Genomic DNA, 16,496 nt, shown 5'->3' with positions numbered 1-16,496 from the left:
TCTCAAAAACAAAAAACAAAACAAAAAAAAACTGTGTGGAATCTACAGATCAATTGACATTTCAAGAATATTTTTGATGCTGGGCATGGTGGCTTATGGCTGTAATCCCAGGACTTTGGGAGGCTGAGGTGAGAGGGTTGCTTGAGCCCAGGAGTTCAAGACAATCCTGGGCAACATGGGGACACCCCATCTCTACTAAAAATACAAAAATTAGCCTATGTGGTAGCACATTCCCGTGGCTGAGGTAGGAGGATCACCTGAGCCTGCGGAGGTCAGGCATTGAGCCAAGATTTTGCCACTGCACTCCAGCCTGGTTGACAGAGTGAGACCCCTTCTCAACCAAAAACAAAAAGAAAAAAAATTTTTTTTTTTTTTTTGAGATGGAGTCTCGCTCTGTCGCCCAGGCTGGAGTGCAGTGGCGCTATCTCGGCTCTATGCAAGCTCCGCCTCCCGGGATCATGCCATTCTCCTGCCTCAGCCTCTCTAGTAGCTGGGACTACAGGCGCCTGCCACCATGCACGGCTAATTTTTTGTATTTTTAGTAGAGACAGGGTTTCACTGTGTTAGCCAGGATGGTCTCTATCTCCTGACCTCGTGATCCACCTGCCTTGGCCTCCCAAAGTGCTGGGATTACAGGCGTGAGCCACTGCTCCTGGCCAAAAAAAAAATGTTTTTAAAGTCTTCCAACCCATGAACACAGTATGCCATTTATTTGGGCCTTCTTCTTTTTTTTTTTTTTTTTTTTTGAGACAGAGTCTCCCTCTGTCGCCCAGGCTGGAGTGCAGTGGCGTGATCTCGGCTCACTGCAAGCTCCGCCTCCCGGGTTCATGCCATTCTCCTGCCTCAGCCTCCTAAATAGCTGGGACTACAGGCACCCTCCACCATGCCCGGCTAGTTTTGTTTTTGTATTTTTAGTAGAGACGGGGTTTCACCGTGTTAGCCAGGATGGTCTCGAACTCTTGACCTCGTGATCCGCCCGTCCCGGCCTCCCAAAGTGCTGGGATTATAGGCGTGAGCCACCGCACCTGGCCTATTTGGGCCTTCTTTAATTTCCCTCTGCAATGCTTTGTCATTTAGTTTACTGGGATTGCACATCTTTGTTATATTTTTCTTTTCTTTTTTTTTTTTTTTAGTGCTCTGCCAGTTTTACTTTGGAAAATAAATGAGATGTATAATTCTCACTACTTTTGCCATTCCTCTGTAAATCTAAAACTATTCCAAAACATAAAGTTAGAAGGCGGTGGGGGGAGAGAGAGACTGATTTAGAACCTGCCCCTGAGCATTGGAGCTGCCCATACCCCTTACAAATACTGGAGATTTTTCCCCAGTGAACCTTGGCAGACATATGACAGAGTAGAGATGGTGGCTGCTTGGGTTGATGTGAGCTTAGGGATTTGGATTAGGGGTAGGTTTCCTATTCCTACCATTTGTAGTACCCCCAAGGGTTTAGTCTCTGTCCCCTCTACTACAAATGCAAATGCAAACTCCCTCCTCTCTGTGCTCTGTAGAGTGATAACTCAGTCCCTTCTGCCTCCTCTCCAATTCCTTTTCAGAGACACCATAGCCTGGGCTGTGAAGGGCAGGGACAGGGATGTGGGGCTGGAGAGATATGCAGGCTGAGGGAGGTGTGGCTATTCAGGTGACTGAGGGGAGGGCTTGGCCCCTAGAAGTCCTTTTTATCGAAGGCAGACACCATAATCTACCACTACAGGTCCTTGGACTCTGAGATGGAAGACGGCACTGGTGGCCGACTGAGTGCACTGCCTATGAGTTAGAAAACAAACAGACAAGAAAATGGCACTGGCAAAGTCTGGCTCTACAGGGTAATATGAAGGTAGGGGACAGCACAAGCATTTTTGCTGAATCTAGTTCCTCCTCATCTCCCAGCAGTTGTGAGTGAAGAATCATCTCGAAAGGTGTTGTCACTGTCCCTCCGTCCACATCCTGGCACTGTTTCCCTCAGGTTCGTGATGTAGTGGAAAAGACTCCTATTCCAGGAGTCAAGAGACTTTTATCGCAAACCCTGACTCTAGCATCACCTCCCTGGTAGTCTTGGGCAAATCACTGTCATTCTACATAAAATAAGAAGTTGAACGAGATGGTCTGAAAGATCCCTTCCATCTAAAAAGTTTATTATTTTCTATGAAGAGTGTGACTATATTTGTTGTTTTTGTCTCCCAGCATCAAGCACAGTGCCTGGCACACAGTAAAGGTTCAGGGAATGCTGTGATTAGTGAATGAATGAATGAACGAAATGCTAGACAAATGAAGTTCTTAGACAAGGCCAGTTGGTGGCATCACCTCTCTACATAACCACAAGGGAGTGTTGCTAGTCTCAGACTAAGGGAAAGCCTTAGGACTAGAAATGATAAAAAGGTAAAGAAACGATTGGAGGACCAGATGTTTGAAATGAATAGCAGAACCCTGGAATTCTGGCCCACTTTTTCTCTAAGCCAATAAAGAAAATAAGTCCAAAGCATTAAGCAGTTTTTGTTGCTGTTGTTGTTGTTTATTTATTTATTTTGGTGGGGAGACGGAGTCTCACTCTGCCGCCCAGGCTGGAGTGCAGTGGCGTGATCTCAGCTCACCAAAATCTTCGCCTCCCGGGTTCAAGTGATTCTCCTGCCTCAGCCTCCCGAGTAGCTGTGATTACAGGCGCTCACTACCATGCCCCACTAATTTTGTATTTTTAGTAGAGACGGGCTTTCTCCATGTTGGTCAGGCTGGTCTTGAACTCCTGACCTCAGGTGATTCGCTCACCTCGGCCTCCCAAAGTGCTGGAATTACAGGCGTGAGCCACCTCGTCCGGCCAAGCAGTTATCTTAATTGCCAGATTAGCAAGGTGATTCTGGGTGGGCAGAGGAGTAGACATGGCCCCAAGAGACAGTGACGACACAGTCACACAGGAGCAGCCACGAGGCCAGAAGGTAGCCTGTGGGGCTCACCTGACCTCGGGCTGGGCACTCCCCTTCTGCCACCCCCTTTATACTCATCCCTGGTTCGAAAGCCCCAACATGTTGGCACCCAGCCTGGATCACTCTCACCTCTGGGTTTTTCCTATGTGTTCACAAAGCCCACTGCTGATTTATTGTCGCAAGGGGCCCCTCTCTTCCCCCAGCACTCCAAAGGAACTGAACATCGAACGTTATCTTAATTAGCCAGCAGAGGGAAAGAAGGGGCTGAATATATTGGAATCCTTGAGAAAGCCTTACTCTTTTACCTACCCACCTCCTGCCTTCCCTTTGTCCCCATCTCAGCTCCTTCTGCAGTAGGTAGAGATGTAGGCAATGAAAGGGGAGGGCCCAACGAAGCATTTTTTTTTTTCCAGTTATGATTGAGATCATGGGGAGACAGGATGAGGTGTGGTGAGGGTGTATCTCGGGATCCTTAGCTCTGACATGGGGTTTGCAGGAGAGAGTAGGGGGACCACTGAGCTCTGTCCACAGACTAGAGCAGGAAAGGGGGGAAAGACGGCGATAGAGGTTAGCAGGAATATTTAATTATCAGGAGCAGGAACAGAACTGAGGGCATGCCCAGGTCCACGCAGGCCCTCATAGGCCCAGTGTTCCCAGTGGGGAGGAAACAGGAAGCTGTGACTTCCTCTCTCTTTTACCTCCCTGCTCTTAGTCTCAAGGTCACTGCTGCTGAGATGAATTCCAACCTGTTTTAGTTGGCACTGCTCCCTGGGTATGGTAATAGCTTCTCAGTACCCTTCTGCCACAAACACCCCAAACTACTCCTTTGAAATAATATTCATACAAATTGTGATTTCGCATGTATTCTCTCATTTCATCATGCCACTCCTGTGAAGCAGACTTATCTGAAAATTTTAAGCAAGAAAACAGGCTTAGGGGAGTAAAGTAACTCTCCCAGTCACACGGCTAGTGAGTAGGTCTGGGACTCCGCAGCCTCTGCTCTTTCCTCTCTTAGACACCCATGCTGATTCCCTGCCTCTATACCACCTCCCAGGCCCCTTCCTTTGGGCCCCAAGGGAACACTTTCTGCAGAGGAGGGAGGCCTCTGCACACTGTTAGGAACAGAGGCAGCTCTAGTTTGGTTCCTGTCATCTCTGGGACAGGGAACCTCCAGCTCTCTCCCTGGGGTGGAGGCTTGGGGCTGCCCTCCATAGTGAGGTAACCCTCCCTTCTACCCTCCCTTCTCCCCTCCCTCTCTGCTATTTAGAGCCCCTCTTACAGGCGGGCACATGCGCATATACCCTGGCATTCAGGCTCTGCCTCGCCCTGCCCCACCCACCACCAATCTTGACCAACAGGAAGGTGGTGGGTTGTCCTTTCCACACCCCTCCCTCTGAGGTATGGGCGTGGGCCAGGGCTCACCAGAGGCCCCAGAGAAGCACTTAATTCTAGAGCCTCCTTCCTAGAGCCTTCAGTGGCCTCTGCCAGTCTGGCAGACACTTGCAGACCTCTCTTCTCAGCACCACCAATCTCTGATGCCCTGCGATGCCCACACTCAATACTTCTGCCTCTCCACCCACATTCTTCTGGGCCAATGCCTCCGGAGGCAGTGTGCTGAGTGCTGATGATGCTCCGATGCCTGTCAAATTCCTAGCCCTGAGGCTCATGGTTGCCCTGGCCTATGGGCTTGTGGGGGCCATTGGCTTGCTGGGAAATTTGGCGGTGCTGTGGGTACTGAGTAACTGTGCCCGGAGAGCCCCTGGCCCACCTTCAGACACCTTCGTCTTCAACCTGGCTCTGGCGGACCTGGGACTGGCACTCACTCTCCCCTTTTGGGCAGCCGAGTCGGCACTGGACTTTCACTGGCCCTTCGGAGGTGCCCTCTGCAAGATGGTTCTGACGGCCACTGTCCTCAACGTCTATGCCAGCATCTTCCTCATCACAGCGCTGAGCATTGCTCGCTACTGGGTGGTGGCCATGGCTGCGGGGCCAGGCACCCACCTCTCACTCTTCTGGGCCCGAATAGCCACCCTGGCAGTGTGGGTGGCAGCTGCCCTGGTGACGGTGCCCACAGCTGTCTTCGGGGTGGAGGGTGAGGTGTGTGGTGTGCGCCTTTGCCTGCTGCGTTTCCCCAGCAGGTACTGGCTGGGGGCCTACCAGCTGCAGAGGGTGGTGCTGGCTTTCATGGTGCCCTTGGGCGTCATCACCACCAGTTACCTGCTGCTGCTGGCCTTCCTGCAGCGGCGGCAACGGCGGCGGCAGGACAGCAGGGTCGTGGCCCGCTCTGTCCGCATCCTGGTGGCTTCCTTCTTCCTCTGCTGGTTTCCCAACCATGTGGTCACTCTCTGGGGTGTCCTGGTGAAGTTTGACCTGGTGCCCTGGAACAGTACTTTCTATACTATCCAGACGTATGTGTTCCCTGTCACTACTTGCTTGGCACACAGCAATAGCTGCCTCAACCCTGTGCTGTACTGTCTCCTGAGGCGGGAGCCCCGGCAGGCTCTGGCAGACACCTTCAGGGATCTGCGGTCGAGGCTGTGGCCCCAGGGCGGAGGCTGGGTGCAACAGGTGGCCCTAAAGCAGGTAGGCAGGCGGTGGGTCGCAAGCAACCCCCGGGAGAGCCGCCCTTCTACCCTGCTCACCAACCTGGACAGAGGGACACCCGGGTGAAGGGCGCAAGCTGAACACGCTCCTCTGAGATCCACCAAGTGTAGGATCCTCGAGTCCTGGGGAGAAGCTGCCCTCTCTGCCAGGCTGCAGCGCCCTCAGGGAAAAGTCTGATCTTTGATCCCCAACTCTGGGTGTGGTGAATGGGGGAGGCGGGGGCCCAGATCAGAGCTGGATGTGACAAAGCTTAAGTCTTTATTTGGAGATGGGAAAGAAGAGGATCTGAGAATAAACCTCTGGATTATCCACAAATTGTCTTGACCTTTTATCCCAGTTCCACCTCCAGTTCAGTATGGAACAAAAGGATTCGTTGCTCCATTTCTGCCTTCTGCAAGAATACCTAGGAAAACTTCCCTAACGGTTCTAGACTAATGAATCAGAGGTCAGTGCCCATCTCCCTCTATACCCACCCCCCACCTCAAAACAGGGTATCCCTTGTCTTTCTCCTGTATCAAGGCCAAAAATGCCTGCTTCCCGTCCCCACCTTACCATCCCAGTGGTGACCACAAAAACTTGCTGCCTGCAGAGGCCTCAGCTGCAAAAGCTGTAGTTCCCCTGAAGGGATGCCAGGTGTGGGGTATTGCTGGAATTTCCAGCGCCTGCCAGGCCCTAGGTGTAAATCCCTGGTGCTGACGGGAGTGCCTGTGTGTCTCCCTTTATATCAGGATTTGAAAGAATTGAAGATAATGACAAGTCAAAGACATGGGTGGGGTGAAAGGAGGTGAGAGATTAAAGAGGGGAGGGGACTGGGAGAACAGGCTGCAGATAGAGCCAGAAAAGCGGAGACCTCAGAAAGTGGTGCTAGTCCTCCTCCTTGCCCCAAATGCAAAGCCCAGAGTATCAATTTGAGTGTCAGAGCACCTGGATTCACAGCTTTACCTCCAGCAAATTACTTTAGCTCTTTGTACCTCACTGTTCTCAACTGTAAAATGGGCTCCTAAAGATTTAACAGTGGGCCGGGCGCGGTGGCTTACGCCTGTAATCCCAGTACTTTGGGAGGCTGAGGCGGGCGGATCACGAGGTCAGGAGATCGAGACCATCCTGGCTAACATGGTGAAACCCCGTCTCTACTAAAAAAAAAAACAAAAAAATTAGCCGGGCGTGGCGGTGGGCGCCTGTAGTCCCCAGCTACTCGGGAGGCTGAGGCAGGAGAATGGCGTGAACCTGGGAGGCGGAGCTTGCAGTGAGCCGAGATAGTGCCACTGTACTCCAGCCTGGGGGACACAGCGAGACTCCGTCTCAAAAAAAAAAAAATAAAAATAAAAAATAAAAATAAGATTTAACAGTGAAATATACTGTTAGCTATTATTCTTTTTTTTTTTTTTAGACAGAGTCTTGCTCTGTCATCCAGGCTGGAGTGCAGTGGTGTGATCTCAGCTCACTGCAACCTCTGCTTCCCGGGTTCAAGCGATTCTCCTGCCTCAGCCTTCCGAGTAGCTGGGACTACAGGCTCCCGCTACCACGCCTGGCCAATTTTTTGTATTTTTTAATAGAGACAGTGTTTCACCATATTGGCCAGGCTGGTCTCGAACTCCTGACCTCTAGTGATCCGCCCACCTCGGCCTCCCAAAGTGCTGGGATTACAAGCGTGAGCCACCACACCCGGTCGAGTTATTATTCTTACACCCTGTGTAAAATGGAGACAGAGAGATGGGAGGAAATAAGCACGCAGCTGGGAGATGGGGATGGGGAACCATGTCTCAACTGGAATGGTTGTATATGCTCTGAAGTGGGGTATAATGAAAGTCTCACATAAAGAACTCAGAGGTTGGCCCCTAAGCCCCTCTTGAAGGTGTGTTCTCCAGGACAGGGGCTCCTCTTTGGTTCCTGTATTGAGATGCATCAATGATAAAGGTTAGCCATCAGAAGGATTTTCTGGGAGGCAGCCCCTAGAAAGGAGGGAGGCAGAGGGAAGATGAGGTACAGCTCCCACTTCCACTGCCCCACGCACCGCCCCCCCAGGCTCTCTGGCATGACTTGTAACCTACGAGGACACAGGCTGCTCAGGCTCCTGGGGCAACAGCTGGGAGCAGTGCCGCCTTATTAAGTGCAGAGCGCCCTGTGAAGGAGGAGGCCACAGTGCCTCCAGGTGCCCCCTGTCCCAGTTCCTTTAATTGCTGGGCAGAGGAGGCTCCAAAGAGGCACCCAATTCACAACAGATTAAGCAATGTGAAAGGAACTTAATTAGCCTCTTGTTTAATTTCCTCTTTTTGATGATGTTTAAACTAGTTCCAAAACTCCAGGTCTATTCCTAGCCCATGCAGGGAATGGAAAATCCCTCCCCACCTAAGCACCCATCTTCCCACCCCAGCAGCTCCCTCTGACAGCTTTGCTGGGCTCCGGATATTGGCTCCTCTGGGGGCATCTCTGCTTTATGGGCCCCAGAGGTAAATATTGACAAAGTGTACACAGGTCCAAGTTAGAGATGAATGCATGCACAAAGACCTACTCTTGTGAGGGAGTGGAAGAAGGAGGGTGCAGCGGAGGATGGAGAAGGGAGGGCTGGGCAGAGCAGGCGGCCTGGAGCTCCCCTTGGAACGGAGGGAAGGCAATGTTTTGGTGAGAACCTGGGCCCTGGCTCTCTGGAACGCCAAGCCAAATGGCTTTGAAACTTCAGCAGGAGGGACAGAGGTTAAGGCTGTGGGTTCCCAGAAGTGGGTTAGGGAGGGGACAGGGGACACAACGGTCAAAGATGTGAGGAAGAGGCCTAGCTCTCAGGAGTAGCCACATCAGACAAATGCTTGTGCCCCATGTTCTGGGGCTGAAGATACGTGTGTGGTGTGGTGTGGTGTGGTGTGTGTGTGTGTGTGTGTGTGTGTGCGTGTGTGGAGGGGGTTGGTACGGGGTGGCAGAAGGGACAACACTGCTTGGAAGAAAGCAGCGGGGGACTTCACACCCACTCTGGGCTGTCTCCAGGTTTCCATGTTCTCTGCTGACTAGCATCTCTCATTGGATCTGTGGGGGATACTGGGAGAGCCTGCATTCCCCTTTCTTGGTGGTCTCTGCATGCTGTCTAATATCCTCACCCCACCCCCACCTACCTTCCTTCCCCACCTAAAGGCGCCACCCTCACAGCTCTGGGTCCGAGCTACTTCCAGCTGACCTGGCAGACAGCTGTTGAGCCCTGTGTCCCTGTGTGTGATATGTGAAGCCCTGGTGTGTTTTTTTTTTTTTCCCAGGCAGGGTCTTGCTCTGTCGCCCAGGCTGGAGTGCTGGAGTGCAGTGGCACAATCTTGGCTCACTGCAACCTCCACCTCCCAGGTTCAAGCAATTCTCCCACCTCAGCCTCCCAGGTAGCTGGGACTACAGGCGCCCGCCATCACGCCTGGCTAATTTTTGTATTTTTAGTAGAGATGGGTTTTCACCATGTTGGCCAGGCTAGTCTTGAACTCCTGACCTCAAGTGATCCACCCAACTCAGCTTCCCAAAGTGCTGGGATTACAGGTGTGAGCCACTGCACTCAGCCAGCCCTGATATTTTTAGGCAGAGTAGCCAAGAGAGAAAAGTGGTGGACTGGAACTAAGAAGGCCGGCCCCTTCCTGGCCTGGCAAGCTTCGTGCACCTAGGTTTCCTAGCCCGTAAAATGAGAACAATTCCCCATTCTCAGGATCCCCGTAATGGCCGAGAAAGCACCTTGTAAAGGCTTGATGCTGGTGGATGAGAGTTACAGAAGGAGAGGGTGCTGGCTGCTCCCCCAGCCTGCTCCCCACGTGACTTCAATTCCTCTTTCTAGCTGAGGGCCTGAGCCCCCTTCTCCTGATCTGACCCCACGGGCTCCATCAGGGATGTGAATTCATACCAGCATTTATACAACCCTAGACTCTCACCTCCTCCCCTCCCCCACAGCCCCAAAGTAAGTACCAACCGGGAACAGGAAGTAAAACCAACTAAAACCAAGAACTGAAACCAGTTCATCTCTCACTGCCTCTCAAAGAGGGAGAGTAAATGAGCAGCTCCTGTGATGGGTAATCCCAGGGCCCGACATCATGGAGATGAACAAGGGCCTAGTGGGGGCTGGATCTGACAATGAATGACACTGGGGATGGGGGCAATAGGTGGAGGTTATTGCTGAGCATGGCATACAAATACGATGAATACACGTTTCCTGATACCTGAATTCCCAACATTGGAACCTGTGTGCCCCCTTTGTTTTTATCCTTGTATTTGTGAATTAAAAAAAATTTAAAAAAGATTTGCAGTGGTTACTTTTGTTAGTGCCCCCTCTCTTCAGTGAGGCAGAGGCTGTCCTTGTGGTGAGAGGAAAAGGCCCGTTTCAGAAGAACTTAGGTCACTGCCCGGCTCTCTCCTACTATCCTCCTCAGAATTGGCAGACGTTATGGAAGACAGTACCTTATGGAGTTCCAGGTTTTTAATTTTCCCTGAATTTTTTTTTAAACAACAAAATTGGCAAGAAAAAAAAAAACTGGGGCTGGTCGACATTTGGGGGCAGGGGTTCCACTGAAAAATCCCCCAAATTCACGCTGAGGTTTCAGGTCATGGTTGCTGAGGTGGAAGATGAGGTCAGGGCTCCTGGAGATTTCCCAACCCACTCTAGAACTTGTTTCCAAATGGCTGGGGAAGAGGTCAGTATAGGTCCCCCCGTTACTGCAGATGAAGGCAGAAGTCATTGTCTCCCCCACCCCTCAACTTCTTCAGAGATGTGGAGATGGGAGGCTTCGATCTCTAATTGCCTACAATCTCTTAAAAATATAAAACACGTGCAGTTGACTTTGGTACAAAAAAGAAAACAAAACAACAACAAAACATTCTGGTCCCTGTGGGTTTTTTCCCTCACCCCCAACAAACCATTATGGCCACTCCAACCTTTATTCCATCAACTCCAGGAAGCCAGGTTATCTCCCAGGGCTTCCATGAAGGATGGAGAAGGGAGAACAGCAGTAAGAGGTTGAGGGGAGAGGAGAAAGGGACATGGCCCTGCCCACAGCCCTCCTTTATTTAAAGGGCAGTAGGGTGCTGTGGCTGCAGCCTCTCCTCCAAGACGGGTGTTGCAGGGGAGGGCCGTTAGGGCAAGAACCCAGCAGCTGCGTGGATGAGCCTGAATATACCCCAGTAGTGTTCAAGGACAAGGCCCTCTGATCCCTATGGCTTGGTTCCCATGTCCCTGGTCCTTTAAATCTCCCCTCTCCCCCCATAACTAATAAACAATAAATAAATAAATTCTCCTAAAGTTGGGGGAAGAAGGCATGAACCACTGGCATCTGTGGTGTAGCTTTCGGATGCCCCAGGGGGTGTTGTGGCCTAATTCCCCCAGCTTCTTAAATGGCCCCAGGTATCCAAGGATCCCAAGAGCTGGCAAGGACAATTTGCAGTTCTTTGAAATGTTCCCTCATCATTGGCAAATTGGAGTCCCCAAGGTTAGCCCCCCTCAGTAATGTTCTTCAGTGGGGCACAGGGCAGGGGGGGAGGGGCCCCCTTAGCTCTCGGAGGCTACAGCCTCCCCGTCGCGGCTCTCCGTCTCCTCCGGGATGTCCTGCATTCTGGTAAAGTCTGAAGGGGGACAGGACAAAGCCAGTGAGTGAGCAGAGACTCCCATGAGGAACTGTACCCCTAGACTAATGCCTCCCCATCTGCAGGCTCAGGGGGCTCTGGGGCTGTGAAGGGATGACAGGGTTCTGTAAATTCTTGGGTGAGAGGAAAACCTTTGGCAACAAAGTAAGCAAGGTATCCATACCTAGGTACCGGATACACTTTTACAGTATCCAAAGATACAATTTGATTAGGAAAATACAAAATAAGGTTAAAGCTTTTGGTAATTTTTTATTTTGTGAACCAACTGTAAAAACTTGAAGGTCTTTGAAACTTTTTTTACTTTAAAAACTGGCCCCGTGGCTCGTGCTTATAATCCCAACACTTTGGGAGGCCAAGGTGGGAGAATCACTTAAGGCCAGGAGTTGGAGACCAGCCTGGCCAACATGGTGAAACCCCATCTCTACTAAAAATGCCAAAAATTAGCTATATGTGGTGGCATGCGCCTGTAATCCCAGCTACTTGGGAGGCTGAGGAACAAGAATTGCTTGAACTTGGGAGATGGAAGTTGCAGTGAGCCGAGATTGTGCCACTACACTCCAGCCTGGGTGGCAGAGCAAAACTGTCTCAAAAAAACAAAACAAAACAAAAAACTATATCTTCCCAGGCACAGTGGCATGTACCCGTAGCCCCAGCTACTTGGGAGGATCACTTAAGCCCAGGAGTTTGAGTCCAGCCTTGGCAACAGCACGAGACCCTCTCTCTAACATAAAAAATTTCAGAGCGAGATCCTGTGTCTGGGTCTCCGGGTCTCTTTCTGTTGCCCAGGCTGGAGCCATCGCGGAGTACTGTCAACTCAACCTGCTGGGCTCAAGTGATCCTCTCACCTCACTCTCACTCTCTGTAGCTAGGACTACAGGCGCACTCCACTACACCTGGCTAATTAAAAAAATTTTGGGGGGCCAGGCACGGTGGCTCACGCCTGTAATCCCAGCACTTTGAGAGGCCAACGTGGGTGAATCACCTGAGGCCAGGAGTTCGAGACCAGCCTGGCCAACATGGCGAAACCCCATTGCTACTAAAAAATACAAAAAAAATTAGCCAGGTGTGGTAGTGCATGCCTGTAAATCCCAGATACTCGAGAGGCTGAGGCAGGAGAATCACTTGAACCCAGGAGGCGGAGGTTGCAGTGAGCTGAGATTGTGCCACTGCACTCCAGCCTGGGTGACAGAGCGAGACTCCATCTTAAAAAAATAAATAAATAAATAAAATAAAATAAAATAGGCCGGGTGCAGTGGCTCACACCTGTAATCCCAGCACTTTGGGAGGCCGAGGCGGGCGGATCATGAGGTCAAGAGATTGAGACCAGCCTGGGCAACATGGTGAAACCCTATCTCTTCTAAAAATACAAAAATTAGCTGGGCGTGGAGGCATGTTCCTGTAGTCCCAGCTACTTGGGAGTCTGAGGCAGGAGAATCACTTGGACCTGGGAGGTGGAGGTTGCAGTGAGCTGAGGTCTCACCACTGTACTCCAGCCTGGCGACAGAGCGAGAACTCCATCTCAAAAAAAAAAAAAAAAAAAAAAAAAATTTAGCCAGGCGTGGTGGCTCATGCCTGTAATCCCAACACTCTGGGAGGCCAAGACAGGTGGATCGCGAGGTCAGATGTTCAAGACCAACCTGGCCAACATAGTGAAACCCCATTTCTACTAAAAATACAAAAATTAGCCAGGCATGGTGGTGGGCGCCTATAATCCTAGCTACTCGGGAGGCTGAGGCAGGAGAATCGCTTGAATCTGGAAGGTGGAGGTTGCAGTGAGCCAAGATCACACCACCGCACTCCAGCCCAGGCAACAGTGCAAGACTCCGTCTCAAAAAATAATAATAATAAAATAAATTAATAAAATAAAATAAATAAATAAATAAATAAATTTTTGTTTTTTGTAGAAGAGGTGGGTCTCACTATGTTGCCCAGGCTGACTTCAAAATTCTGAGCTCAAGCGATCCTCCTGCCTTGGCCTCCCAAAGTGTTAGGATTACAGGCATGAGCCACCATGTCTTTTTAAAAAAGAATCTATTTTTACTTCTAAAGGTTGGGAATCATCAACCAGTTGGAGGAGAGAGGCCCCTCCTGCTTCCTAGAGTTCCACCACCCATTCATCGTCAGACAAAACAGGAAGTCCCTCCATAGAGTTACTAAAAGCCTCACAGGTCAGTTAGGGCCCATTTGGAAGCCACAGCCCAAAGGCCTGTACCCAGGCTGCACTCTACCTCTGGTCCATGTCTCCGCCAGGGTCTCACCTCGTGGACTGTGGGGCGGAGACAGACGGCTGCTACCTTCCTCCTCGCTGCCGGTGTCAGGGTCACTGCTGTCTTGCAGCCGCTCTTCAGGGCTCCCCAGTTCCTGCCTCTCTCGGTCCTCAAAGTGTCGATGGACAGAGCGAGTAGTGACAGGTAGATCCAGGCGGTCAGTGCCTCGGCTGGGCTGTGGACAGTGGGCAGGAAGAACAGCAGGCCAGGGACTGAGTAGTGTGAAGACTGGAGGTTCTGCTTGGCTGAAGGCAGCAGCTCTCCCCGCTGGGGCTCACCCATGACTCCCCTTCAGGAGATCCACCACCAACTGGCCTCTTTCAGCACCATGACCCGAGTTAGTTTCCTCCACCCCTGCACCCATCTACATTTCTTTTCAGTTCTCCAACCAGTATCTCAATATCCTTCAAGTCGGTTGCCTGATTGCATTTGGGCTCAAATCCCCAATGGCCCAATTTCTTTCAGGCTCCATGGAGACTTAGGTCTACCCCAGGTCCATTCACCACTGCAGGCCACCTTACCTGTGGGGGGTTGAAACTCAAGTACAGGGCATCGCCTGCGGGGAGGCTGCGCCGCCGAGGATCCACAGGTCTGCGGGCCCAGGGGGCCTCAGCTGGGAGCGGCTCGGTCTGGCCTAGGGCGGCCAGCTGCCTTCGAGCCTCTTCGGCCTCCCGCTCCAGCAGTGCCCGGGCCTGCTCACTCTCCCGGAGGCGGGCCTCCAGGCTGCCAGCTTCGGTTGCCCGTTCTTCACCTAGCCGCCGGCAGCGCCGTAGCTCCTCCTGCAGCAGCGCATGTTGCCGCTGCAGTAATGCCAGTTCCGTGGCCTGCTTTTCAGGGACCACAGGGGCAGCCCCAGCCCTGCCAGCCTCCCCATCCCGAGAGTTGGCTCGGCACAGCTTCTCCCGCCACTCAGGGCCCTCAGGAAACCGGGCTTCCATCAAAGTGTCCTGCTGGGCCACAGCTGCCTGGGAGTAGAATGCAGGCAGAAGGGTTTATCAAAACCCCAGTGCTCTTCTACCCCTCGCCCTCACCCTCCAAGGCCCAGGTCATCGCTCCTGGAGAGCTTGGATTGGGAGGGTACTTAGAAAGGCCTGTTGGGATGACCATGCCCCACCTAAACAGGCATCTCTAGCCTGGCTCCTCCCCTTCCCCATTCAAGCCCTTGCCCTACTGACCTGTAGGCCATGTAGAAGTCCATAGAGGTTGACCAATCGCTGTAACGCCTCCTGAGGACAGACGGGGGCGGACAGGGCCCCAGCTTTAGGATGGGAGAACTGCCCAAAAGTTGAACAAGGGTGGGTGTGGGGACAGTAGGATCTGGAGATATACTTGAATGTAGACGCTTTCCCCACCCCACTCCAAACTGGGCTCTAACTACTCAGACTAAGAACACCCTCCCTTCAGTCTCCTATACCATCAATTCCCGTCTCACCTCTTGCGGTGATCTCAGCTGATTTCCATTTCGGTCCTGCAGAAATGGGCAAGAATGGGGAGTCAGCAGGCACACAAATCCTGGGTGCCTGCCCCTGACAGCTTCGTGTTGAGGATCCAGAGGCTGGCTGTCCCTCTCCCACCCTCTTGCCAAGTCCCAGAACCTCTTGAGGACCTACCCTCTGGCTAGAGTCTGAGTCAGCTCTGCAGAGTTCAATGGAGCCATTGAAGGTTCTGGCCTCACCATCTGTTGAGAAGGAGAAAAGGATGGCTGAGCTCACTTCCCTAGGGCCCTGATACCACTTGATCCCTGGTACCACTCCACTCACTTTGGCCCCTCCCACCTACTACCTTGGTCCCCTGCCCTGGCACTCACTGGCAGTGACCCCAGGACTCGTGTTACCACCGCTGTCTGGTTCCAAAGGCAGGGCTGGCTCTCGGGGTGTCAAGAGCAGTTCCACTCCCGGCCCCACCAGCAGGTCTTTCAGACCCTCCACTGTGGGGAAAAAGGAAGAGGTGAAAACAGGAATGACACAGGACCCTGAGGGGAATGCCATTCACCCCCACATGTGGGACACTTGGGCATCCGGGGGAATGCCCCCTGCACTGGCAGTGGGGTTTCACTCACACAACCACTGATGAGGTAAAGGGCAGTAAATGCCTACGAGGCAGCAGGAGTCCATGCAGCATGGACAATATGGAGCAGCAAGGACCACACCTCCTCCCCTGCCTTTCCCAGGAACTGGCCCAGAAGAGGAACTCAGGGCTGCTTATGGTTTATGGGGTTGGCATCCCACTTGTCTGTGTTTGTCCATATCTAGTCACATGTCCACATTCTGTGACGGTGAGTGCTTGAGCCTGGACTCTGCCCTGGGAGCTCCCTCACCCTCACGGATGGCATCCTGCAGCAGCCGCTCGCCACGAGGGGACTCAAGGGACTCAGAGCGGAAAAGGCCCCTGGGCAGGGTGGGCAGGGCCATCCCACTGCCACCATCCTCTTCGGCCTGGAAATGGGTCATCTCAGCAAACAGCCCGACTTTCTCTCGCAGCAGCTCCACCAGTGCCCGATCCTTCTGCTGCAACTCCACTGCAGATAAGGAACAAGTGAGCACATGAGAGGACGCAGGGGGTATGCAGGAATGCCAGTAGAGGACAGCCCTAGGGGAGAGGGGTAGGCTGGGCAGTGTGGCAAGACTTAATTTTGTTTTTTTGTTTTTTTGTTTTTTTTTTTGAGACGGAGTCTTTCTCTGTCGCCCATGCTGGAGTGCAGTGGTGCGATCTCAGCTCACTGCAAGCTCCGCCTCCCGGGTTCACGCCATTCTCCTGCCTCAGCCTCCCGAGTAGCTGGGACAACAGGCGCCTGCCACCACGCCCGGCTAATTTTTTTTTTGTATTTTTAGTAGAGACGGGGTTTCACCGTGTTAGCCAGGATGGTCTCGATCTCCTGACCTCGTGATCCGCCCGCCTCGGCCTCCCAAAGTGCTGGGATTACAGGCTTGAGCCATAATTTTGTTATTTTGGCATTTATAAAAAAGAAAAAGCTTTCTGTTGGTCAGGTGTAGTGGCTGACACCTGTAATCCCAGCACTTTGGGAGGCCAAGGCAGGTGGATAGCTTGAGGCCAGGAGTTCAAGACCAGCCTGGTTAACATGGCAAAACCCTGTCTCTACTTAAAATACAAAAATTAG

General features: G+C 52.2%; 2 protein-coding genes across 15 annotated transcripts in view; one reads left to right on the top strand and one right to left on the bottom strand.

Moving 5' to 3' along the window:
• The first annotated feature begins 3,766 nt into the window (after positions 1 to 3,766).
• On the top strand, positions 3,767 to 6,542 carry RXFP4 (relaxin family peptide/INSL5 receptor 4). Its single transcript, XM_032154234.2, has one exon. It carries the CDS (start codon positions 4,461 to 4,463, stop codon positions 5,583 to 5,585), a length of 1,125 nt encoding a protein of 374 aa, XP_032010125.1. The 5' UTR covers positions 3,767 to 4,460; the 3' UTR covers positions 5,586 to 6,542.
• Positions 6,543 to 9,933: 3,391 nt separating this feature from the next.
• ARHGEF2 (Rho/Rac guanine nucleotide exchange factor 2) overlaps positions 9,934 to 16,496 on the bottom strand; it is a 59,784-nt gene continuing 53,221 nt past the window's right edge. For 6 of the 14 annotated variants that reach the window (XM_058439180.1, XM_032154223.2, XM_032154228.2 and 3 more), the window contains 8 exons: positions 15,696 to 15,896; positions 15,186 to 15,305; positions 14,989 to 15,056; positions 14,811 to 14,846; positions 14,554 to 14,652; positions 13,900 to 14,343; positions 13,340 to 13,553; positions 9,934 to 11,090 (listed from right to left, as the gene is read on the bottom strand). In XM_058439180.1, the coding sequence (XP_058295163.1) occupies positions 11,017 to 11,090; positions 13,340 to 13,553; positions 13,900 to 14,343; positions 14,554 to 14,652; positions 14,811 to 14,846; positions 14,989 to 15,056; positions 15,186 to 15,305; positions 15,696 to 15,896 (1,256 nt within the window). In that variant the 3' untranslated portion in view covers positions 9,934 to 11,016. The remainder of the gene's footprint in view (positions 11,091 to 13,339; positions 13,554 to 13,899; positions 14,344 to 14,553; positions 14,653 to 14,810; positions 14,847 to 14,988; positions 15,057 to 15,185; positions 15,306 to 15,695; positions 15,897 to 16,496) is intronic. The other 8 variants (XM_032154217.2, XM_032154218.2, XM_032154226.2 and 5 more) reach the window with 4 other exon arrangements.

Source organism: Hylobates moloch, unplaced genomic scaffold (assembly GCF_009828535.3).
Source record: "Hylobates moloch isolate HMO894 unplaced genomic scaffold, HMol_V3 SCAFFOLD_5, whole genome shotgun sequence".
Classification (NCBI taxonomy): Eukaryota; Metazoa; Chordata; class Mammalia; order Primates; family Hylobatidae; genus Hylobates; species Hylobates moloch.
Note: the sequence above shows the minus strand (reverse complement) of the source record. Positions and strands in the feature narration are given on the sequence as shown.

Coding starts and splice junctions, on each gene's coding strand:
- RXFP4 (XM_032154234.2), top strand. CDS start 4,461: ATGCCCACACTCAATACTTCTGCCTCTCCACCCACATTCTTCTGGGCC.